Source organism: Emiliania huxleyi, assembly GCF_000372725.1.
Source record: "Emiliania huxleyi CCMP1516 chromosome Unknown EMIHUscaffold_21, whole genome shotgun sequence".
NCBI classification, from domain to species: Eukaryota; Haptophyta; order Isochrysidales; family Noelaerhabdaceae; genus Emiliania; species Emiliania huxleyi.
This window is the reverse complement of record NW_005200507.1, coordinates 256,397-279,964: the sequence shown is the minus strand read 5'-3', so window position 1 is coordinate 279,964 and position 23,568 is coordinate 256,397. Positions and strand designations below refer to the sequence as shown.

At 65.6% G+C, this 23,568-nt stretch overlaps 5 protein-coding genes across 5 annotated transcripts; 3 read left to right on the top strand and 2 right to left on the bottom strand.

The window, feature by feature from the left end:
* Positions 1 to 2,927: 2,927 nt before the first annotated feature.
* Positions 2,928 to 5,201, top strand: EMIHUDRAFT_434751 (pyruvate dehydrogenase E1, beta subunit). Its single transcript, XM_005780741.1, has 7 exons — positions 2,928 to 3,026; positions 3,160 to 3,480; positions 3,565 to 3,690; positions 3,750 to 3,983; positions 4,220 to 4,293; positions 4,476 to 4,588; positions 4,639 to 5,201. The coding sequence occupies exons 1-7, from the start codon at positions 2,949 to 2,951 to the stop codon at positions 4,803 to 4,805; spliced, it is 1,113 nt and encodes a 370-aa protein (XP_005780798.1). The 5' UTR covers positions 2,928 to 2,948; the 3' UTR covers positions 4,806 to 5,201.
* Positions 5,202 to 5,900: 699 nt separating this feature from the next.
* On the bottom strand, positions 5,901 to 6,953 carry EMIHUDRAFT_204209 (hypothetical protein; the record flags this gene model as incomplete). Its single annotated transcript, XM_005780740.1, has 1 exon — positions 5,901 to 6,953. The coding sequence occupies one exon, from the start codon at positions 6,951 to 6,953 to the stop codon at positions 5,901 to 5,903; it is 1,053 nt and encodes a 350-aa protein (XP_005780797.1).
* A 2,412-nt stretch (positions 6,954 to 9,365) lies between these two features.
* Positions 9,366 to 12,838, bottom strand: EMIHUDRAFT_631923 (hypothetical protein). The gene is made up of 3 exons (XM_005780978.1): positions 11,436 to 12,838; positions 11,136 to 11,288; positions 9,366 to 10,978 (listed from the first exon to the last, which is right to left on the bottom strand). Exons 1-3 carry the CDS (start codon positions 12,756 to 12,758, stop codon positions 9,404 to 9,406), a joined length of 3,051 nt encoding a protein of 1,016 aa, XP_005781035.1. The 5' UTR covers positions 12,759 to 12,838; the 3' UTR covers positions 9,366 to 9,403.
* Positions 12,839 to 19,496: 6,658 nt separating this feature from the next.
* EMIHUDRAFT_46175 (putative ubiquitin-protein ligase) lies at positions 19,497 to 20,158 on the top strand (the record flags this gene model as incomplete). The annotated part of the gene is made up of 2 exons (XM_005780739.1): positions 19,497 to 19,679; positions 19,778 to 20,158. Coding segments are annotated over 2 exons (564 nt in total), but the record flags the coding sequence as incomplete, so codon positions are not given.
* Positions 20,159 to 21,453: 1,295 nt separating this feature from the next.
* On the top strand, positions 21,454 to 23,257 carry EMIHUDRAFT_204205 (hypothetical protein; the record flags this gene model as incomplete). The annotated part of the gene is made up of 2 exons (XM_005780738.1): positions 21,454 to 22,630; positions 22,872 to 23,257. The coding sequence occupies 2 exons, from the start codon at positions 21,454 to 21,456 to the stop codon at positions 23,255 to 23,257; spliced, it is 1,563 nt and encodes a 520-aa protein (XP_005780795.1).
* Positions 23,258 to 23,568: the final 311 nt, after the last annotated feature.

The following is a 23,568-nucleotide window of genomic DNA, read 5'->3' as shown; positions in this document are numbered from 1 at the left end:
GGTGTATCCGCAACTTGCGCAGGGACGGACCTAGTGATATGCTCGTAGCTGCCAGCTCCGTGAGAGAGATTTTTAGCAATACCAAACAACTCTAACACTCACACATCATTTGTTTTGTTTTGTTTGCTCCCGTGCGGTTGCCGGTTCTCTCTCGTGCTGAGGGAGGGTGTAGAGGATGTAGAGTGTAGAGCGCTGTAGACTTAGGGGCCCCCTAGGCTTAAAAGGGTGGGCCCTGGGGCGCCTGCGGCTTAAACGGCTTAAAACGAGCCTAGGCCCGTTTTAAGGCTGCCTGGGCCGCCGATTCCTCAAACGGTCTTAAACGCTTAAACGGTGCGGGAGAGCTCCTGAGGTCGATGGTCCCGGAGGAGCTCCCGGTAGAGACGCCGGAGGCCGGGTAGCTGGCTACAATCAGCTAGCCTAGCAGCTAGCTGCACGCGTCCCCTATGCATAGTATGGCTCCTGCCAGTGCACCAGACTCTTACAGATGTGTCTTCAGAGGGGCGGTTTTTTGTGCCTAATAACGGCAGTATTGGAGAAAACGGCGCGGAACGCGGCGACGCATGCCGGTGAGGCCGATTTTCTTAAACGGTCTTAAAAGAGGGACCCCCGTGCCTGCAATCTCTTAAATGGCAATTTAAGCCCCCAAACCTCCTCATTTCTCAACCTAAGGCTGTAGAGCTGTAGAGCTGGAGAGCGCTGTAGAGCTGTAGAGCTCTACATCCGGTGCGTGACGATGTGAGTCCGATGTAGAGCGATGTGGAGGCGCTCTACAACGTGAAATCTCTACAACAAGAGAGAGCAAACGAAACAAGTTCAACCTGCTTCTCCACGAGACATTCGGCGGCGGCTTCTCGCCGCCTGCAGTTGCAAAGATCAACCGCCTTGCGCGCAAGGCTCAACGCTCGGGCGCGTTGACCGCACCGCGTACCCTCCCCACTCCCGCCTCTCATTTGTGTCACACCACGCGGAACGCATCTCCATCGGCATCGCTTCGGTGAAGGGGGTGAACCGCGCCATCCTCGATCGCCGTGCAAAGCTCGCTTCCGAGCTCTCACGCCGCGCGTAGGGCCCTTAGGGGCCTAGACCCTAGAGAACACAACCCCCTCTCCCTTATCTCCCAGTAAGCTAAAAGTACGTACACTGAGTAGTACAACAAACAACTCTACATCATAAGCGGCGAACGAGGCACGGTCGCTCTCCGACATGAGGCGCGTTGCACTTGCCAGTGCTGCCCTGGCCTTCTGTCTGCCCGCCCAATGGGTGGCAGGTGCCTCTGCTGCTGTGGCATGCCTCACGGCTGCGACTGGCCGGCGCCTCGGCGCGTCAGTTCGGCTCAGCGTAGCGATCGTGGCCAGCGCAACTCGCTTGGACTCAGCGCTCAGCCAGGAGCTCCCGCACGCGCTCGCTGGCGCGAGTCATGGCGCATGCAACGCGCAGCAATGCTCGCCTCGCCTCGCGCAAATGCGACCGTCCCTCGCAGCCGACAGTCCACCGCCTGCTAAAGAAGCACAGCGACGAATGCGGCACCGGCGACGCATGGCAGGCTGGTCATGACGCAGTTATAGGGTGTTGTGTGCCGTCAGAGTGACTATCTGTGTGTCAGGGGTAGTCAGGGCCGTCCATCAGAGCTCCAGTAAGCTCGGAGACACCCCATTAGCGCGGCTCGACCTCTTTGAGTCACTGCCTTCCTGGCGATTTGGCTGTAGAGCCTCTACAACCAACTCTACAGCAAAATCGCGCGCGCTCTACATCGCTCTACATCGGACTCACATCGTCCCGCGGCGGATGTAGAGCTCTACAGCTCTACAGCGCTCCAGAGCGCTCTACAGCTCTACAGCGCTCTACACTCTACATCCTCTACACCCTCCCTCAGCTCTCGTGTTGCCTGTGGTCTCTCTCTCTCTCTCTCTCTCTCTCTCTCTCTCTCTCTCTCTCTCTCGTCCATTTGAAAAAGAAAGAAAGAAAACAGTGCCGCCAAAGGAGTGTAGTGCCAATCCGAGCCAGTCTGCAGTGCCGCCAAAGGAGTGTAGTGCCAGTCCGAGCTGTGTGCTATAAAATTCTTTCGCGATTCGGACTGTGTTGGAGGAACGACGAACGTCGTCAAAGCGCGGTGAAGGACAAAAAAATAATTGTGTATTCGTCGAGGGCTGGCGAGGTACTTCCAGCCTGCTGTGAAAACAGCTGACGCAGTCTCGCCGAGGCTCGCCCCAGCATCTCGGGTTCCCTAGCCCCCCCCGGGTTCCCGAGCCCAGTGAAAATTCTTTCCCGCTTGTTAGTGCCAGTGCGCGCCAGTCCCGTGCCCAGTAAAATAAAGAAAACAGACAACCCAAGGGAGGGATGCCCGGGGGGAGCGGTGTAAAATTCTCTTCTCTCTCTCTCTGACCTCTGTTCGCGATCCACAACCGTCCCGCCACCCCTGCCGTGTGCGATCCCGGCCTCACTGTCTTTCGAAGTTGTTTTCGCACACCCACTTGTGTGCGCTCTGACACATGTGTCCGTACGTCCGTCGGTCCACTATCTCCCTCTTCTCTGCGTTCTCTGCCGCCTCCCTTCGCACCGTGTACATGCATGGCCGCGTCCGCACCGCGTCCCGCACCAACCACTTTCGAGGCGTCCTCCGTGTCGTTATCCCCGAGGTGTGCTGTCGCCACCGCGTCGGCGTATGCGTTGCAGGCTATTCCCACGTGTGCTGGCACCCACATGCCAAAGGAGTGTATAGTGCCAGTTTTACTACGGAGCACTTGGAGCACTTGGAGTGAATTGGCAGCAAGCCTCACATCCAGGGCCGGGGAGCTCAGAAGCGCACCCAGCGGGCCGGATGATCGGGATCGGGTTGCGGGCAAGAGAGCCCTAGCCCCCGGGGTGCGCGTTCGCAGGCTGGGCGCGCTAAAGTTCTTTTGCGATTCGGCCCCTCGGCGAGGATCGGCCTTCGCACCCTTCGCAGTCGAATGTTGTCTCGTGCCGTGACGCGCGCCGCTGCGCAGCGGGCGCCGCTGGGTGCGCGTGCGATGAGCGGTGTCACGCAGGTCCGCACCGCCTCTTGCCCCCCCTTGGATCCTTCCTCCATCGCGGCCACGGGGGCTTGCCTGGCGGCTGCCGGGAGCTCACTCGGTCCTGCGCTCAGCCGTGGATACCTGGCCGCTCCCACGCCCTTTGTAGATGACTGTGCGTGACGCGCTCAACGGGGCGATGCGCGAGGAGATGCAGCGGGACGAAAACATCTTTGTGATGGGTGAGGAGGTCGCGCAGTACCAGGGCGCCTACAAGATCACAAAGGGGCTGCTGGAGGAGTTCGGCTCCAAGCGCGTGGTGGACACCCCCATTACCGAGGCGGGGTTCACGGGGATCTGCACTGGCGCCGCGTACGCCGGCCTGAGGCCAATCTGCGAGTTCATGACCTTCAACTTTTCGATGCAAGCCATCGACCACGTCATCAACTCGGCTGCAAAGATGTACTACATGTCGGGGGCGCAGATCAAGGTGAGCCACGCAGGGGGGTGGCGGAGGGGCGCATGTCGCCGCCTACAGCGCGCCCCTTACCGATCCACGATCCGCACCCCGCAGGTCCCCATCGTCTTCCGCGGACCGAACGGCGCCGCAGCGGGCGTCGGCGCGCAGCACTCGCAGTGCTTTGCCGCGTGGTACGCGCACTGCCCGGGCCTCAAGGCGCGCCCGCCGCTCACCCCTTCCGTTGGCCGGCCGAGCCGGACGGCCGAGCGCCCCCCCCGTCTACCCCCCTCCTTCGCCAGGTCATCGCGCCGTACTCTGCGGAGGATGCGCGCGGGCTGCTCAAGGCTGCGATCCGGGACGACAACCCGGTTGTCTTCCTCGAGAACGAGATCCTGTACGGCATGTCCTTCGACATCGGGCCCGAGGTGCTCGACAAGGACTTCACGGTCCCCATCGGCGAGTGCAAGATCGAGCGCGCCGGCTCAGACGTCACTCTCGTCTCGTACTCTCGCGGAGTGCACACCTGCCTCCAGGCCTGCCACAGACCTTCCCAGAGACCTCCGACACACCTCCGAGACACACCTCCGACACACCTCCGAGACACACCTCCGAGATACCTCCGAGAGACGCCTCCGAGACACTGCCGCGGAGGCTGTTTTGCGGCTCTTCCGAGACTCCAACCGGAACAACCAGCACACCTCGGAGACACACCTCCGACACGCGCGCAGGCAAGGGCATCACATTCGTGTTGTCTGCTACGCCTCCCTAGGCCGCCGAGGAGCTCGCAAAGATGGGCGTCGAGGCCGAGGTCATCAACCTGCGCTCGGTCCGCCCTCTTGACCGGTGCGCGATCCCACCACCTCCCTGACCCTGACCCTAACCCTACCCTGACCCTAACCCTAACCCTGACCCTAACCCTCACCAGAGACTGGACCCACGCACATGCACATGCACATGCACATGTACAATATGTGCATGTGCACACGAACCCTAACCCTAACCCTAACCCTAACCGCCGCCCGCAGCTTGACCATCATCGAGTCAGTCAAGAAGACGAACCGGCTGGTGACTGTCGAGGAGGGGTGGCCCGCCTGCGGCATCGGAGCCGAGCTCGGCGACTGCGTCTGCGAGTCGGGACGTGTCGTGCGAGTCTTCGGTCAGGAACGGGCCGATGGGTCTCACGTATAGGCGCGTGCATCTACGAGTCGGAGGCGTTCGACTACCTCGACGCGCCCGTCGAGCGGGTCACCGGCGCAGACATCCCGATGCCGTACGCCTCCAACCTGGAGATCGACGCCCTCCCGCAGATCAACAACATCATCACCGGCGTCCAAAAGGTGTGCTACCGCTTGTGAGCGAGGCGAGGGCGGGCAGGGGCTGGAGGCGGGCGGGAGAGGGTGTGAGTTGTGAGCGCTGCATCCCGCGCACGGGCGGTGCAGCGTGGCAGCCCGGGGGCAACTATTGAGGCGGCTGGCGCGACCTCGCTCGTGGGCCGCGTGGCGGCAGGTGGCAAGGGCGGCCTGAACCCGGCGCCTATCATGCATCAACACGCACCTGTGCGTGTGGGAGGTTGTAGCGACAGGGGGGGAGAGACGCGGGTCCGTCTGAATGACGTGTCTACTGTGCAGCGCCACGTCCACATGGGAAGGAGAAAAAAGTGTCAGCGCGACTCTGTGATCTGAAGAGACTGGACCCACGTGCATGTACATGTGCACATGTGACATGACTCGGGGCAGACTCTAGTGACGCTCCCGGGACCCGGGAAAAAAGTGCGTGCCGGCGAGCTCCACCCCGCGACCTCCCGCCGCCTCCGACGACCGCGAGACATAATGCACACTGAACGGTCGCAGAGAAAAAAAATTGCTTTCGAAGAAAAACGGGCACGCATATTCTCCCCCCTCCATTCTCTCCCCCTTGGCGCTCCGTGTAACGCGTACTAGTGTAGGCTAGGTGTGCGGGGCGAATGTGAGTGATGAAGTTAGTGCCTTGGTGTCCGTTCCCCATGGTGGCTTCCCCTGGTCTCTAGCGACCATGAATGAGAGCTCTCACTCCCAGGGTACTCCCGCGTATCTCGGCTCCCTTATCCCCCCCCTCTTCCCTCCCCTTTCTCTCTCCGAAATGACCCGTGCGCTACGTGCCAAGGAGGGGACCGAACCGGTTCGGTCCCCTCGGGGAGGGGGGATTGGCGGTGTGATGAACGGTCGCAGAGACTGGAGAGAGGCGCAGCGCCGCGCACAGAGCGGGCGTGGACGCCTCTCTGCGAGACCGGCACGATGCACTGAGAACTGTGACACGGCTCTCCGCGGTCTCGGTGTATATAACGTGATATACGTGTATATGAGACCAGAGGGGCCACATATGCATGTACATCATTTTTAACGGGCGGGACAGAGCGCCGTGCAGCCTCCACCTCTCCCCTTGCAGCTCTATCCACGTCCGACTCATCAAAGCTAGAAGGAAGGGAAGAGGTCGAGACCTCTCTGCCAGCGGCGGGCTAGCGCGTAGCCCACTGCCGCCCCACCCGCGTGCGCACTCGCATCGACGCCCCCGCCACCGTGCCCAGAGGACGAGGCGACCACGTCGACCACGAGGTAGAGCAGCGCCGCGTGCGGTGCCGGCAGCTCAAGGCCGTACACGTGCACCAGCGCTCGAGGGTAGAGGGCGGCGTTCGCTGCAACCATCGCCATCGCGACGCCCGACGCGCCGAGGGAGCCTGCGCGGGATGGGGAGGTGCGGGGGGTCGGCCAAGCTGAGCGAGAAGAGAGGGACGAGCGGGGCGCGGGAGGGCCGCCTTCCTTCGGCCGCCCGCCGAGCACGCCGTTCCAGAGGAGCGAGGCTGCGGACGAGGCGAGCGCCGCGGTGAGCATGAGGGCGAGGAGGTCGCTGCAGCCGAGGGTGGCGTGCAGCAGCGGGCCGAGCTGGAGCAGGTGGATGCAGTTGTGAAGTAGGTGCGGGAAGGCCGCGTGCGACGCGTTGGCCGTGAGGAGAGTCCAGACGCGGCCGCGCTGCACCGCGTCAAGCGAGCAGACTGCGTGCCGCACCATGCACCTCGGGCGGGTGAGCCAGAGGAGGTGAAGCAGTACCGAGAGGAGCACGAGTTGCTCGGCCGGCTCGAAGGAGGACGTGCACATGTACGACGCCGCCGACGCGGCAGCCGAGCCGCGCGCTCGCCGCGAAGACGGCAGCACGGCTGCAAACGCGGGAAGCTTGATCCACGTTCCGAGAATGCCGAGGTAGTGGTTTCCACTCAAGGATCCGAGGCGGAAGAGGCCGTACGAGGCCGACTCTGCGCCGACGCTCGCGTGCAGGCTGGAGGCAAGCGAGCTAAGCTTACCGAGAAGACCGCTCGGGTGCTCGGCCAGCGACTCGAGATGCTCGAGGAGTGAGCTGTGCGATGGCTGGGTGGCCAGCAGCGTGGCGAGGAGGGCGCCGGTCGCCAGGTACCGCGGCCAACGGGGTTTCTCGGCGACGATGGCGCCGTCCGCGAGGCGGCGGCCGCCCATGAGGCACGGCGGCGCCGCGGCGGAGGGACGAAGGTCGAGCCGGGAACTCCCTCTCACGGCGCGGCGAGAGCGGGCAACCAGGTTCGTTGTGAAGAGCTGGGGCGCGCCACCCAAGAGCCTATCTGATAGGTAGGTGCGGATCGGCAAGAGCGCGATCTTTTTGCCCTCTTGAGCACTTGAGCACTGGATAGGGCCGATTCCGCGTGGTACGGGACCCCTCGATCGTCTCGCCCTCCCTCACTGGTGTGTTCATCGGGGGGGGTCATAACAAACACGGTACAGGATCGAGGTGCACGCTGCCGAAGCAGTGTCGTCCCCCCTCTCCCCGACGGCGATGGCGGTGTGACCGATCGAGCTACAAGAGGAGCTTGTTCAGCAGGATCAGGAGTGGCCAGATGCACTACCTCACTGGGCATGAGACCACCGTACGACGCATCCATCACCGTCTCGGATTTATGTGGAATCGAACCACTCCGGGATGGGGCAGCCCCATCGAGTTGTGTTTTCCTCGCCATCTTGTTAATTGTCAAAATTCCTGTTGTGCAAGAGGGGAGGGGGCTCTGACGGAGTGCGTGGCGGGAGAGGGCAGGGAGTGGGCGCGGGGGAGGGGGGGGGGGGGGCTCAGCCGTGCAAAAAGCATCAATTAATAATAGTAAGGAAGACATGTTGCCCGGCCGTTCAAGAAGTCCGTCTCGATTTTCGTTGTTTCCCCACAGACCACTCGGGCAACTTTTACGTATTACGAAAGGCAAAGTTTTACTTGACCACTCGGGCAGATTCGATTGCATTTTACCACTCGGGCAAACTCGATGAAACGGGCGGACGGAAACGCGTTTCAACCAGACCGGCCTCCCCTGCAAGATCAGCGCCCGCTGCCGCCACGCGCCGTGCGTCAACTACGAGGAGCTCCTCGGCACCGCTTTCAAGGGCACCGTCTACGAGCGGATGCCGAGCGCAGTTAGGCTCGGCACGAGCCGCGGGCGGCGCGGCGGCCGCGGCCGTGGCGGCGGCGGCGGCGAGGTCAAGAGCACCAAGAAGGATTGGGCGAGCTTCGCGCGCGGCCTCGCCCGCTCCCCCTACCACGGCGGCCCACGCCTCGAGTCCAACGAAGCCTCCCTCTTCGAGGGGAGCGATGACGAGCTCTAGAAGCGGCCGCCGAGCCCTCCCCGCGGCGCAACTCTAGCAGCGCCGCGGGCAGGGCGGCTCGCATAGCGCCCGCGCGCTCTTGCTCGCGCTCGCGTGCGCGCGCGTTCGAGCGAGCGAGCGAGCGAGCGAGCACACACACACACACACACACACACACACACACACACACACACACACACACACACACACACACACACACACACACACACACACACACACACACCTCCCCAGAAATCCCGAGGAGGCGCACAGCGCCTAGATATGTCTTGTGTTGCTGTGTGCTGCACGCCCTGCGAGCGGGGCGGGGTGCGCACTGTCCCTCTGTGTTCGTGTGCGTCGCCCATCTCTCCCTGGAGATGACTGCTCTATTTATTTATTTTATAACACAATTGCTCGGTCAAGAGTGGACGTGTCTGTCCTAACAGCCCTACCTCCTTTTTTTCTTTTTGGGCAGGGGACTGGCTCGACTGTGGCACTAACACGACACAACATCTCTCTCTCACACGCCTAGGCACGGGAAGACTGGCGCGCACTGGCACTAACAAGCGGGCAAAAAGTTTCCCGAGGCTTGCGCCAGCGAATGCAGAAGAAAAACGGCACTTACGCGCGTCCTTTTGAAACGAAAGTTGCCCGGCGAATGGGCGACGAGGGCGGGGCCGCAACTGCATGCCCGCCGGCTTGGCGAGACGGTCTACTCGAGTCGCACCGCTGTTCGACCCGGCCGAGCGGCAAGTTGCTGGGGCCTCAGAGCACACGGGCTCGCGGGGGCGCCTGCCCTCTGACGATCTTGATCGCATCACGAAACAACAGTGGCTCGTAGCGCGCAAGGCGGAGTGGGAAGAGGCGCTCAGACGCCGCAAGCTCATGACGTACAGCTTTGACTCCCCCGCCACGCTATCACAGAGGCTGGCAGGCCGGGTGATTTCGGAGCAAGCCGCTGGCCCCGAGGACGTTGAGTGCGAATGGCTTCAAGCCGCACTCCTCCGACTGCGCCGAGAGCAGGCTCGTGAGCTTGCCGACTCCATAACGTTCCTGCAGGGAACGCCACGGCGGCCGCGGTCTGCGAGCGCCCCTGGCCTCGCCCGGTGCGTCGATGTTGATTGTACGACGAGCCCTACCTCCTCTCGTGCCGCGGCCGCCCTGCCAAGCCGAACACGCGGATCACGGTGCGTGGGAACCCTGCTTGACTCACCGCTTGAGAGTGGGAGCCCCCTTGAGCTTTGAGTTTCCCTTCTGCGCGTGTGTCTGCGACATCCAAAAAAAAACTTGGCCACTCAGTCTCTTAGAGTCTCGACTGGGGGAAACTACTGCACACCTCGATGCTCAAGCTGACTCTGACGGGCACGGATGCTGGCGAGGGAGTGGGACGCGGCGTGCCGGACGGGCAGAGGGCATGCCGGGGTGGCCAACACACGACGAAGCCGGTCCATGGCTGCGGGAATGGCCTCGCGCGCCGCGGCTGAGTCGCTGCTGAGTGCCTCGCCCAGCAGCTGCAGTGCCGTCGACGCCGGGAGCGAGCCCGCGTGCGGGTTCCGCAGCGAGAGGAGGACCGTGTCGTCCACCGCGCGGAGCAGCGCGGCCAGGAGCGCGCTCGAGCCCCTCCGGGGTAGCTGTGCCATCGCGGAGCTCAGGACCGCCGACGGCTGCACCGCGCTCAGTCGCATGGAGCAGGAGCGCTGGCGCATCCACAGAGGCTCGCTCAGCGGAGGCCCCGGCGCACGCAGCGACTCCTCGACGAGCCGCACGGCGGCGTCGATCGCGCCGGCGCGTCGCACGGAGTCGGGGTCGGGGCGGGAGGCGTCCGCGGCGCCCATGACGGGCTGAGTGGGCGCGAGGGGTGCCGGGCAGAGCCCTAGCTGCTGCAGCGAGAGGAGCGTGAGCACGAGCGAGTGCCAGCCGGCGGGGCCGAGCTCCTCGGGCAGCGCTCGCGCCACGGCAAAGGCGGCGAGGACGAGGCGGATGGGGCCGTCGGAGTAGGGATCGGAGGCGCCTTGCGACTCGTGGAGCAGAGGGGCGGCGACGCGCGAGCCGGCGCAGAGGGCACGCACGACGGCGTCGACCGCATCGCCAGCGCCGCCAGCGACACCGAAGGGTCGCCCTGGGGAAGGGGGGGTGCTCGCCCGCAAGCACAGCATCAGCAAGCGGACGGCGCTCTGCCAGTCTGGCTCCTCGTCGACCAGCGGCGCGGGTCGAAGGCCTTCGTCCGCAGAGCAGAGCCAGAGGTGGCGTGCCGCGGCGTCGAGGGCGACCGGAAGAAGCGGCGCGGCGACAGCCTCGTCCAACTCCCGGGACGTCGTCCCGTTGCGCGCGCTCGCGAGGCGCCGTGGCGAAGGCGCACTCCTCCACCGCTGGCGCAAGTAGCGCCACCGCCACACGGAGACGGCGGGCGGCGAGGCTGCCTCTGGCGGCTGCCATGGCTGCGGCTGCCCTGGCGGCGGCCGTCCCGGCGGCTCGTCGTGCGCCTTGAGCTCCTCCGCCGCGACGGCGTCGTAGAGGGACCCCAGGTAGTCGGCGGGGACGTGGCTGGCCGCGCGGCGCGTGTTTGTGACGAACTGGAGCTTGCTCATCTTGCTACGCACCGACGGGTTGTGCTGGTCGACGTTGAGCATCATCACCGAGAAGGCGACGGCGTACACCTCGTCGGCGTCGCGGAAGGGGGCGTGCCCGTCCCCGAAGTAGGAGCGGGCGAAGGCTTGCATCAGCCGGTCTATCTTTTGCGCCTCGCCGGGGCAGCGCAGGGCGGCGAAGAGGAGGCGCAGTGCGTCGGGCAGGCTCAGCGCGCCAAAGTCGAACCGCGCGAGGAAGGCGGCGAGGGCTGCGGCGTACCTCGGCTCGGCTCGCGTGAGGAGCTCGCCCAGCTCGCGAGCAGGCAGGCCCTCCTGCTCGGCGGGCCAGGGGGGGGGTGCGGGAGGCGAGCGGGCGGCGAGGGAGGCCGGGAGAGCGGTGCGGGGCTTGCACGGCGGCGCCACTGCGGTGAGGGTGGAGGGGAGGCGAGCCCTCCTGCTCAAAGAGCAGCGCGCCGAGCTGCTCCCCCACCGCCTCGTCGCTCTCCCCGGGCCCACCGCCACCCACGAGCCCCGCCTCCTCCAGCATGCGAACAGCCTCCTTGCCGCGCCCCGCGCCCATCGCCTCGGCGACTCTCCGAGTGACTGCACGGCGCTCGGCCGCCTGCTGCAGCCGGCTCGGCGCCTATTCATTGATTGAAGGCTCATTCATGCATTGATCCGCCTCGTGCAGCCGGCCCGGCGCCTCGCGCGCCTCGTCGAGCGGTGTGTGCGCGGGCGGCGCCTCCGAAGTCCGCGCCTCGAGGCACTGGGAGAGGACCGAGGCGCACACTCGCAGCCGCAGCCCGCTCTCCTCGACGGTCTCGCGGCGCGGATCGCCAGGGCGATCGCCAGGGCGAGGCGGCCGCAGCGCGTCGCACACCTCCTCCCACCAGCCAGGCTTGTGCGGAAGGAGGTCGCCGTGTGAGACGAGGGAGCGAGCGGCCCCGGGCTGCGTCAGCAGCGCCTCCAGGCAGCGCAGAGCGTCCACGCGCCGGCCCAAAGACGACTGGCTCGTCGTCGGGCTCGTGAGCAGCGCGAGGGGCAGCTGGCGCAGGCCCTCTCCGATCTCGCTCCGCAGCGAGCTGGCGCATGGCAGTGTGTGGAGGAGAGGAAGGAGCCGCAAGGCAAGCGTCGAGCAGGCCGGGCCCCGTCGCCCCGCCCGCAGCACACCCCACAAGAGGCGCTCGCCCAGTGCTTCGCCCAGCGGCTCGCACCGCCGCCCGAGATCGCCCGAAATCGCCCGAGATCGCCCGAGATCCTCGGACCGCCGCCCCGGCGGCTCCGGTTCCGGTTCCGGTGGGGAGGCAGCCTCGGAGCAAAGCAAGGCCGAGAGCACACCGAGGCCGAGGGCGCACCGGCTCTCGGACGCGGTGGCGGCCCCGGGGTCGCCGGCCAGCCACTCCTCGAGCTCCCTCACCACCCACAGCCACAGCTTGCTCGCCGTCGACGCCTCTGCTCCACCTGCTCCCTCCGCCTCCCGCAGCTCCAGGGCGCGCACCGCGACGAGCGACGCCAGCTCGACCGCGTGGACGGGCGGCAGACGGCCGCTGAGCACGCCGTGGGAGCACGAGCGAAACACAGTGCTCGCGACGGCGGCCGCCGCCTCTCGATCCGCCTCTTCCGCACCGCCCTCGCCCTCGCCGAGGAGCTCGAGCGCGGCGGCGGCACACTCGCGCAGCAGCGCCACCGCCGCAGCGTGGCTGCTGGAGAGAGAGCCGTCGGCGCCCGGCACTCGTCCCAGTGGGTGCAGCAGCCAGTGGCGTGCCACGGCCGCCACTCTGGAGAGGGTGTCTGGCGTGCAGCGACTGCCAGCGGCGCGCAGCAGGCGCACGAGAGCCCACAGAGCGGCGGTTCGCGCCGGCTCCGCGGTCTCCGCGCCACTCGCCACGGCGAGAAGTGCAGCCGTGCAGCGTCCGCTCGCATCCTCTGCGCTGCTGGAGAGGAGTGCGTCGAGCGAGGCGTGGTCGAGGGCGCGGGCGAGGCGGAGCGGCTCTGGCCGGTCCGTCTGAGCACGCAGAGCATCCGCGACACGCTGCGTCTCGCAGGATAGCGCAAGGGTAGCGGACACGCGCGGACGTGTGCCACTGAGTGGCAGGACTAGGAGGAAGAGCATGTCGTGTGGTTGCGGTACGCTGTATCGGCAGCAGGGCCTTCAGCGGCTGCGCCGCCCTCGCCTGTCGAAATGACCGGACGTCGGTGGCGTTTTGACAACCACGCTTCCAAGAACCCCCCCTTTTGAATTACCCGTGTGTGTGTGTGTGTGTGTGTGTGTGTGTGTGTGTGTGTGTGTGTGTGTGTGTGTGTGTGTGTGTGTGTGTGTGTGTGTGTGTGTTACCCGGGTACTCACTCACACGTTACCCGGGTACAAGGAAGAGAGAGATCCGTCACGCCACCAGAGATCAGCGAGGGCCCGGCCATCGATGGAGCAACCGGATTCGCAAATCGTGGGAACTACTCACGGAGGCAGAGGATACTCCTGCCAAACACAAAGACCTGCCTGGGCTGGCTGGATGGAGGCAGGCGATGCCCCTACCATCACCGGAGGCTCCGGCGTCGACACGGGCGTCACCTCAGTCGGCGTGCCCAACGACGGGGGAGGGCCGCACGGGCGTGCGCGGCCCCGCCGAAACCTACCACACCTCCCTCCTCAAATGCTGGTCACAGCTGCCCATCCCGGAGTGGTTCGACTCCACACAAACCCGAGACGGTGATGGGAGGCGTCGGGTGGTGATCTCGGGCCCAGTGAGGTAGTGCGCCTGACTACCCCGGATCCTGCTGAACAAGTTCCTCTTGTAGCTCGATCGGTCACACCGCCATCGCCGTCGGGGAGAGGGGGGACGACACTGCTTCTGCAGCGTGCACCTCGATCCTGTACCGTGTTTGTTAGGACCCCCCCCCCAATGAACACACCAGTGAGGGAGGGCGAGACGATCGAGGGGTCCCGTACCATGCGGAATCGACCCTATCAAGTGCTCAAGTGCTCAAGTCAAAGCTTGTGGCCTGCATGCAGCCCGGACCTCGCCGAAGCCGAGCGCTCCGGCGGGTACGGTGCACGACTCGAGACGCCGCCTTCAGCGCTTACAGAGCCGCGCTCTCGAGGCGAGACGAGGCGGCCTCCATCCGAGCTGCGCGCGACGACAACATCTTAGGGGACCCCTAGGGTTCTGAGGGCCGGATTTTTTAAGACCTTTTAAGAAACGAGGAGGTTTGGGGGCTTAACTTGCCATGTAAGAGATTGCAGGCACGGGGGGTCCCTCTTTTAAGACCGTTTAAGAAAATCGGCCTCGCCGGCACGCGTCGCTGGGTTCCGCGCCGTTTTCTCCAATGCTGCCGTTGTTAGGCACAAACCCGCCTCTGAAGACACATCTGTAAGTCTGGTGCACTGGCAGGAGCCATACTCGCATAGGGGACGCGTGCTAGCTGACTGTAGCCGGCTTCCCGGCCTCCGGCATTGTCTACCGGGAGCCTCCGCTCCCGGACCATCGACCTCGGGAGCTCTCCCGCACCGTTTAAGCGTTTAAGACCGTTTAAGGAATCGGCGGCCCAGCAGCTCTTAAAACTTGCCTAGGCAAGTTTTAAGCCGTTTAAGCCGCAGGCGCCCCAGGGCCCACCCTTTTAAGCCTAGGGGTCCCCTAAGGACAACATCTACTACACCTTGAGCACTTGAGCACTTTGATAGGGTCGATTCCGCATGGTACGGGACCCCTCGATCGTCTCGCCCTCCCTCACTGGTGTGTTCATCGGGGGGGGGTTCATAACAAACACGGTACCGGATCGAGGTGCACGCTGCTGAGGGACCCCAGGGGGTAGATCGAGCAGTGTCGTCCCCCCTCTCTCCATCATCTCCCTGGGCCCCAAGGGCGTTAGCCTCCCCACTTCTGAGTCCCTTCCAACACCGGAATCAGTCATCGATGGCACTTGCAAATCAGGAAGCCCGCACGCGCGGGCGCTTGCTGCCATCGAGACTATCTGGAACTGGTTCGATCTGCAGAAGGAGTGGCGCGCCCTCGACGACTACACGGCAGCCAACTGGCAGCCCGGCGACACCAAAATACGTCTACGCGAGTCCATCCATCCGCTACGTCTCAACTTCGCAGCCTTTCGCGGGGCGGTGGCTCGACACAAAACTTGACGGCAGCAATGCCACACATGCATTCCAGACGACATATTAATCAGCGAGCTTCAACGCCGAAACGGCCTTCACCTCTCGCAGTGCCGCTCGACCGTCACGCGGGCACTCGAGCTTGGGGACACAGACCGTGGTGCAAAGGACTGCCATGGTGCCTGCCTTGTCAGCCGAGGGGAGTTGCCACTGAGGTGTGGCTGGGGGTAAAGAAAAGAAGGAAGAAAACAGACAACCCAAGGGAGGGATGGGAGGACGGCACGCCGCCACCACACAGGGATTTTAAGGAGAGGTGTGTGGTGCGCTAGCCGTCGCCCACCCTAGGGAGTCTGCCTCTTCCTATCTCTCTTCGCAGTCTCTCGCCGCTTCTCGCTGCAACCTTCATGCCACCTCGCGGTCGTCCCACTCTCGTCGTTCTCTCCCTTGTCATTTCCTCCTCTGTCGCGTCGTTCTCTTCTGCCTCGTCCTGTGACGCCGCCGCCTGCCGGTCCCTTGTTCTCGCGGTTTCTTTCGCCTTTCGGCGCAACTCCGTCCTCCTCGCGGCGTATCCTGGCCCCTCGAGTCTATCGAGCTCCCCTCGCGCAAGGACCACATTTCTGACTCCCACTCCGATCATTTGCCTACACGTCATGTTGTTGCTCAGGTCCACTCTCTCTTCGAACACTCGTGCCTCTACGGATGATGCCGGCGCTGGGGTCCCCTTCGGGTGCATCGTGACATCTGACAACTGGATTTTCACTGGTTCGTCCTCCTCCGAGTCATCTTCCCCGTCCTCCTTCCGCTCGGCTCTTCGCTCGGTACGTTCGGTGTGGCTCACCCTCCATGCCGTGAACAGGCGCTTTATCCACCCTATATTCTTCTCTGGCTGGGGGTACCGACAAAAGACAACTACGCGGGGTTTCTTTCTTTTACGGCAGGCTGGCATGACTGGCACAACTACAACTGGCATTCCTGATTTTCAAAAGCTAGAATTTAAACAAGACAACTCTCTCTCACTGCACACAGGCTCGACACAGGTGCGAACTCAAAAGCTAGAAATCCGAATCCAAACTTATTAGGAGCGTCGTTTCGCGCGCATCAAGGCCCCCTCCGGCTGCGGCTCGGTGACCCATGCGGGCAGCCTACCACGGGCACGGCACACCCTGGGGCTCGTCGGCGGGGAGTGTCCCCTTCGCCATGCAACGTGGTAGGGCGTCACCCGACGTGCTTGCACACGTGCAGCGTGCCGCCGCGCTGAGTCTGGCAGATCCGTGCCATGGGGAATGTCTCCTCGTTGTCGCAGTGGGACACGCTCTTCCAGGCGCTCACAACGCCCGAGGACCTCCGCGCCTACCTAGACCGCCACGCGCAGCCCGACGGCGACCTGCACAAGACGGCCCACTTGTTGGTGGGCACACTGCACGTCGATATATCGCTGCTTCGTCTCTCGGAGGTCGCGGAGAGCTTCGACACAGCCACCTTTTGCCTCGGCCAGCTAGTCTCCCACGAGCCCAAAATCATGTCCGAGCTGCCAATCGCAAAGACGGTCGTCAGCGGCCTATCGTGCGTGCCGCGCCTTTCCGAGAGGAGAGGAGAGGAGAGGAGAGGAGGCTCGTGCGTGTCGCACGCGCGCACGCGCCGACCGGGGTCTCTCTCGTTCCGCCGCAGCGCGGCCCCACCGCCCCGCGCCGCGCTCCACCGCCCCGCCCCGCGCGCAGGTGCGCCCTCTCCAAGGGGTGGCACGTCCACCACGGGGTTGCAAAGTTCGCCGCGAACTCGCTCACCATCCTGTGCCTCTGCGAGGAGGCGGTGGGCGAGGTGCGCGACCTGGCCACCACCGAGCTCCTCAACGGCCTCGCGCAGTGGCTCCAGTCGGAGGGCGAGCTACTAGTCTAATTAATTATTTTAATTATTATTATTAAGGCCTCGCGCAGTGGCTCCAGTCGGAGGGCGAGCTACTAGTCTAGCTAGTTAGCCGCGAGCAGCTCGGCGGGGCGTCGCGTCGAGCGCGTGTCCCGACGGCGTGTCCATGACGTGTCCGGTAGGCGAGCCGGAGGAGCTCGACGAGGTGTGCGGCTGCAACTGCGGCTGCGCCGCGCTGAGCGCCACCTGCTGGGTCGAGCGGCTACTGAGCAGGCCCGACGCGCGGCTGGAGCGGCGCGTGTGCGAGCACCCCGCCCTCTTCTCGATCAGCGCCGACCTGCTGCGCGTCGTGTCGCGGCGGGACGGGAACCCGTTCGCGCTCTCCCGCTTGCTGGGCCTCGGCGCTTTCCTGCCGCTGCTGCTCCAGCCACCGCACGCGAGCTCGCTCGGCCGCGAGGCGTGGAGCTACCTCGCCTTCGGGCTGCGCCAGTTCGACAACCAGTCCTTTGTGGAGGCGCGCGGCACCGCCTGCCCATCCGCACGACTCAGCCCGCTGACCCGTCCAGTGCGTCTCCACAGGACGGCGTGCAGGCGCTCCTCGCCCTCCTCAAGCACCGTGGCGGCCTGCAGGCCCTCCTCGAGCACCCAGCCTCCCTCCACCTCCTCGAGGACCTCGCCGCCGCCGCATGCTTCCTCCCTTCCGCCGCGACCGCGCTCGAGCGGATAGCACAGTCGGCCGCGGGTCGCACTTGCCTGCAGTCGCTCGGCGCGAAGCTGGCGGCGGGAAGCGACGCATCGAACGCGACCGCAGTCACAGGCGCCAAACGCGCGTCGCCGTTGCCGCTGCGCGTAGCGCCCTCGACCAGCCGAGACAGCGGCCCGCCCGCCACCCCCGCCACCCCCGCCGCCTTCCCTGCTGCCGCCTCCTCCTCTACCGCCGCCGCTTCCCCTACCGCTTCCTCCCCCCCTCCCGCCGCCGCCGCCTCCTCCGCCGCCGCCGCCTCCTCCTCCTCCGCCGCCGCCGCCTCCACCGCCGCCGCCTCCACCGCCGCCGCCTCCACCGCCGCCGCCTCCTCCTCCTCCGCCGCCTCCTCCTCCGCCGCCGCCGCCGCCTCCCCCACCGCCGCCGCCGCCTCCTCCTCCTCCTCTGCCGCCTCCTCCTCCTCCGCCGCCTCCTCCTCCGCCGCCGCCTCCTCCTCCATCGCGACTAGCAGTGCCAGCGCCACCATTAGCCCAAGCGGGGGCGCGGCGGGCGGGAGCGGCGACGGGAGCGGCCGTGGCGGGACCAGCGGGCGGGGCTCGGCAGGAATCGCGTCGGCAGCAGGCCGGTCCGAGGCTCCTATGCCGCCCGCCACCCGCTGGAGCGCTCAGGCGGCCGGGAGGCTCTTGCGCGGCATGGTGCCGTTTCTAGCGAGAGGCAGCTCTTTGCGCGGCGCGTCAGCGCTCGAGGCGGCGGCGGGTGGCGACGCCGTGGCTCGCGAGGGCGGTCGCTTGGTGGGAGAGGGCGAGGGAAGGGACGGCAGTCAGGGGCCGTCGGAGAGTCAGGCTAGTGCGAGCGGCTGCTACGACCTCGCCGAGAGCGAAAGCAGCGGCAGCGAGTGGGAGGAGGAGGAGGAGGGCGTAGCGGCGGAGAGTGGGGCGGAGGCTTGGGGAGGCGTCGGCCTGCCGGAGCCGGACAACGGCTCGGCAGGCTCTGTCGAGCGGTGGGACGAGTTTTGCGCCGAGCTTCACACCACGCCGACCGCGGCGCGTCTGGCGGGCCTCGCGGAGACGGGCTTGTGGGAGGGCCTCGTGGCGCTGGACGACATGGTTGCGCCGCCGGCCGCATCCGCCGCGCCAGCCTCACCGCCCACGTCGCCGCGTGCCGAGCCCATCGCCGACGAGGGCCCCGAGAGGGAGCGGGAAGACGAGGCGCAGGAGGCTGGCGCGAGCGCGGTCGTCGCGTGGCCGAACGCGGCCTTGTCTCGGGACGTGGTGCGGGCGTGGGTGCTGCTCGAGATCGCCGGCTTCGCGCCACGGCAAGAGGAGGCGCTCCTCGAGCAGATGTCGCTCGCGCACAAGCGGGTCTGGCTCGCGCGGAGGCTGTACCGCGAGCACCACGGGCACCGGATGGCCGACGAGGAGCCGATCCTCTTCGTCGAGTGCACGCGCCTGCTCGAGGACGGCGCCGTGCTGCGCGAGCTGCGAGACCAGTGCGCGCGCGGCGTCGGCCTCGGGTCGGACGACCTCGGGCAGGGCACGCTCGAGGTGCACTTCAAGGGCGAGAACTCGGCCGGCTCGGCGGTGCGGCGGGAGTGGTTCTCCCTCGTCTCGGACGCGTTCGTGCAGGCCGAGGGGCTCTTGGTCGCGACGCCCGACCAGAACCTCCGGCCGGCAGCCATGGCTCCGGTGGGGCCGGCTGAGGCGGAGGCGGCCGAGGGGGCGGAGGCGGCCGAGGGGGCGGAGGCGGAGGAGGCGAATGTGGCCGAGGCGGAGGAGGCGAATGTGGCCGAGGCGGAGACGGTGGAGGCGGAGGCAGCTGCGGCAGAGGCTGGGCCATCCTCGGAGGGCGACGAGGCGGCGGGTGGCGAGGGCGCGGAAGAGGGCGAGGCGCGGAGCCGCGCCGCCGTGCTCGACGACTACGTGATGCTCGGCCGCTTCCTCGGCTTGGCGCTGCTCGAGCAGGTGACGGTCGGTGTGCGGCTGCACGAGTCGGTGTGCCGCCTCCTCCTCTCGGCGGGCAAGCCGTGGGAGTACACCCTCGCCGACGTCGAGCGGCTCGACCCGCTGCTGCTGCGGCACAAGGTGCGCTACCTGCTCGACAACGAGGTCGAGCCTCTCGGGCTCGACTTCACCGACGCGCTGCACGACGAGGCCGCGGGCGCGCCGCTGCGTGGCGCGGCCAGGCAGGTCGTCGAGCTCAAGCCGGGCGGCGGCGCGCTGCCGGTCACCGAGGAGAACAAGGCCGAGTACGTCGACCTCGTCTGCCGCTGGAGGCTGTTTGGCGCGGTCGGCGCCCCTGTCGAGGCGCTGCTGCGAGGGCTGCACGCCGCAGTCCCGGCGCCGATTCTGCGCGAGCTCTCCGCTCTCGTGCAGCCTTCCGACTTGGCGCGCGGCCAGAGGGCGAGGCGCGAGGCTGCGCACCTCTCTCGCCCACCCTCCGGCCCCGCTCCCGCCCCGCCCCGCAGGCGCTCATGCTCGCCGGCGAGCCGCACATCGACTTGGCCGACTGGAGGCGCCACTGCATCACGGCGGGCGGCCTCTCGCGCCGCTCGCGCCGCTTCCGCTGGTTCTGGCGAGTGGTGCGTTCCTACTCGCAGCAAGAGCGGCAGCAGCTGCTCCAGTTCGTCACAGGCTCTCGCCAGCCGCCCGTCGGCGGCTTTGCGCAGCTGCAGGGCTTCAACGGCGGCGTGCACAAGTTCACGCTCTGCGCGGCGTCGCACGAGCCAAAGGACTCGCTCCCGCGGGTCCACGCGTGCATCTGCACCCTCGACCTGCCAGAGTACTCGTCGTGCGGCGCGATGCGGCGTGCGCTGCACATTGCCCTCTCGATGGGCGCCGTCGGGTTCGACGACGCGGCGGTGGCTGGCGACGACGAGGCGCCGTCGGGCGACGAGTCAGCAGGGACGCCGCCGCCGGATTGAGAAAGGCCGAGGAGCTGTTTTGGTCGTGTGTGTGTACGTGAGGCTGTCCGGGCTGCTTGTGTTGTGTGTGTGTGTGTGCGCGCGCGCGTCGCCACAAGGCACACGGTGATATCGGTGTGATCTCTCGTGCGACGCGCGTTGTAAATCTCGATGTAAGTATGAAAAACGCCATCGCGAGCTCCACGTACCAGGTACCACGATGCACGAAGTGTGCACGAGGACGCATTACCCACCGCTTTTCCGCAAGGCCACCGCCAAGGCGCGCAGCATTGGCTGCGCGGCGACCTGCCACGTCCCCACCTTTGCAGGGGAGTGGGTGAACGGTCCCCCGCGAAGTTCCAAGTTGTTTTTTCTCGCCATGTGTTGTACAGTTGTTTGGCATGTGTTTTTTCTTTGTCAGTTTACCGCGACCCCGCGTCGATGGCGGCTCTGCTAGCGCCAGGCCGCGTCGAAGGCGGCCGTAATGCTGGTGGCGCCTTCGAAGGCGGCGGAGAGGGCGGTAGCAGCGACGGCGATCGAGTCATGTGGCAGGGTGCGAAGATGCAGCAGGGAGGCTTGAGTTAGCGACGCGGGGCGGTGGCGTGCCAGCAGGTAAGCGGCGGCGGCGGAGAGCAGGTGTGCAAAGTAAAGGCCAATCTTGAGATATCCATTTTGCACCACCTTTGGATTTCTGGTACAAATTGACTTGTGGATCTTGAAGGCACGCGCAAGAGCGCACCAGGCAAGTTGACTGAACCTCGGATCTCGCTGCCGCTAAGCGTGGCGTCGATTATCAAACGAGCGGTGACAGTAGCGGTGGCAGCGGCGGCAGCGTCGACAGGAGCACCTACTGCAGTGTGAAATGTGAGCTGGGAGGCGGGAGGCAGATGCAATAGGAGCGGGAGAGTGAGATCGTCAGCCAGCACGGCAGACCTTTACGGCGCGGCTGCGGGCGCGTTTGCAGTGACATGCGATCCATGTGGTAGCAAAGGCACGGCGGGAGTAGCGCGTATCCGTATGCAGGCAGCGCGAGGGTGGCGCGTCGCGAGTGGACTTTCTGTGTGGCATGGTGTCCGAAGAGGCCACCGGCCAAAAGCGCATGTCTTGAAGGTCCGATACTGGAAGCCCATATAGGCACCTGACCCTTGGTACCCCCGCGCTACCGGGTACCCACCTCGAGACCATCTCCCGCCGGTCACGCGTGCCATGCACTCCGGCGCGGTCGCGGTGGGAGTTCTTCGATGGCGGCTCTGCTAGCGCCAGGCCGCGTGCCATGCGACGGCACCGCTGGTGTTATCTGGCTCGCTGTCGGCGTCATGTCCTCGCCTTCGCACGATCGGCAGCGGGTGGCGGTGCGTAGCACGTGGGGTCGGTCGCACATAGCGGCCGTCCTACCGTGCTTCCTGGTCGGCAAGCTGGTCAAGCGTACTCCCCGTGCGCCGTGGGACAAGCGGCACGCGAGGGAAGCGGCCGAGCCGGATGGCGGGCCCAAGGGCGAGCTCTCTCCAAACCCGGCCGCCCACGCGCTCGCGCTGGAGCACGCGCAGTTTGGGGACGTGCTCGTGCTCGATGGCTCGGCCGAGATCCACCAGGGCGGTACGAGTGGCCTCAAGACGCTGACGTGGTGGCGGCACGTCCGGGACAGGCTCCCGAATGCGCAGTGGGTTGGCAAGTGCGACGACGACACGCTCGTCAACGTGCCTCGGCTGATGATGCGCCTGCCACCCGTCGATCGCGCTGAGCCGCGCTCGCTCTTCGGAACCATCAAGTGGGGCTGCTACTCGGACAAGAGGCTCAAGTGGGAGTCGTCGTGGCGGGACTGGCGGTGTGGCCGCACGCAGTTCGCGCGCTCACGCGCGCCCGGCGAGCCGGCCAACCTGAGCGCGACGTACGAGGGGCCGTACGAGCTCGCGCTCGGCTGGTTCTTCGCGATGCCGCGGCGCATGGCCCTGCTCTTGGCGGACTGCGCGTACGCCAACCGGTTCCACGAGCGCGCGCTCCACGCGACGCGAGAGCCGTTCCTGCGCAAGGAGGACGACCCTCTCAACGGCTTTTGGCTGTACAAGTGCCTGCGAGAGAAGGGCATGCCACCCGTGCAGCCGCTGCCGTCGATGAGAGAGCCCGAGGCGCACAACATGGCCTGCATCTCCTCGCGAGGCCTCTACCGCCGACCGAGCAACGCGTCCATCGCAGTGCACTTCCTCAAGACGGTCTCGGCGATGCGGTACGTGGCTGCGACGCTGCGCGCAAAGAGACAGCCTGCGATCGCCGTCCCGCCCTCGCGCCGCTGCTGCAGCCGAATGGTCTGGCCGAGTGAGCGAGCACAGCACCCTCTCGAGGCGTGCGAGCGGCTGCTTTCTGCCGAGGAAATGGAGGCGGAGAGAGCTATCGACGCTGCGGCAGAGCGCAACCGTCTCGGTCGGACACCCAGGGGACACGAAGCATGAGCGCGAAAGGGTGATGCTCTGATAAACCCTCCGGATCTTCGACAAAGGTCGGATATTTCTTTTTTCAAAGTGCAAGGTGTGAATAAGAGGTTTATGATAGGGCTACTACGACGAACTATGCGGCAATCGACTGGGCGCCTGGCGCCCGACCACCCCCGCGCAAAGACCTCGTAGTAGCCCTCCCCGTAACCGACTTGGCCGGACTTGTCCAGGCCGCTGTCGCCGCGCAGATCGGCGCGAGCAGTCGCTCGAGGGGCTCTACTGGCTGGCGGTGCTCAAGGGGAAGGCGTACACGCTGGCCGAGGACACGGTCGTCAACACCGACACCATCCCCACGGGCTATCTCGTGGTCAAGGCGCAGTGGCTCAGGCTCGAGCAACGCGAGTGCGAGGGCAAGCTTCGCTCCTACACGCTGCTCGAGGCCGAGACGCTCATCATCGTGAATCACATGGTGCGGCTGGCGGGCTTGCGCTTCTCGCCCGGCCCGGGCGGCCCTGCGGACCGCCAGCTGAGGAGCGCGCGCGAGAAGCTCTATTATATTGGCCTACAGACGCATTACTCGCTCGAGGCGTGCTGCAGTGAAGACCAGTCTTATTGAACTTGTTTGGAGGCGTCGATTTGTGCAAAAATGTGTGTTAGAGAGCGCTAGATGGCAAAATTTTCTTCGCCTCCGGCGGGGCCGCTCGCCGCGGGGCTAGAGAGTGACTTTTGTCGATGTCGGCTAGAAGTGCTGCACGTTTTTCAGAATTTCACCCGAAAGCCGAGATACCTCTTCGATTCGACAGTTTTAAGTACAACACTCAAACTGCGGGCGGACCTTACACATGAGAGAGAGAGAGAGAGACGTACGTACACATGTCACAACACTCAAACTCTGAGATACGAGATGGATCGTGTGGCTACATCTCG

Excerpts from the sequence above, each read along its gene's own strand:
- EMIHUDRAFT_434751 (XM_005780741.1), top strand. The coding sequence starts at position 2,949 with ATGTTGTCTCGTGCCGTGACGCGCGCCGCTGCGCAGCGGGCGCCGCTG. Across the intron at positions 4,294-4,475 it reads TCGGTCCGCCCTCTTGACCG|CTTGACCATCATCGAGTCAG; the intron begins GTGCGCGATCCC and ends CGCCGCCCGCAG. Across the intron at positions 4,589-4,638 it reads CTGCGTCTGCGAGTCGGGAC|GCGCGTGCATCTACGAGTCG; the intron begins GTGTCGTGCGAG and ends TCTCACGTATAG.
- EMIHUDRAFT_631923 (XM_005780978.1), bottom strand. The coding sequence starts at position 12,758 with ATGCTCTTCCTCCTAGTCCTGCCACTCAGTGGCACACGTCCGCGCGTG. Across the intron at positions 11,289-11,435 it reads AGAGCGGGCTGCGGCTGCGA|GCGCCGAGCCGGCTGCAGCA; the intron begins GTGTGCGCCTCG and ends ATCAATGAATAG. Across the intron at positions 10,979-11,135 it reads CCGGGGAGAGCGACGAGGCG|GAGGGCCTGCCTGCTCGCGA; the intron begins GTGGGGGAGCAG and ends CCCGCCGAGCAG.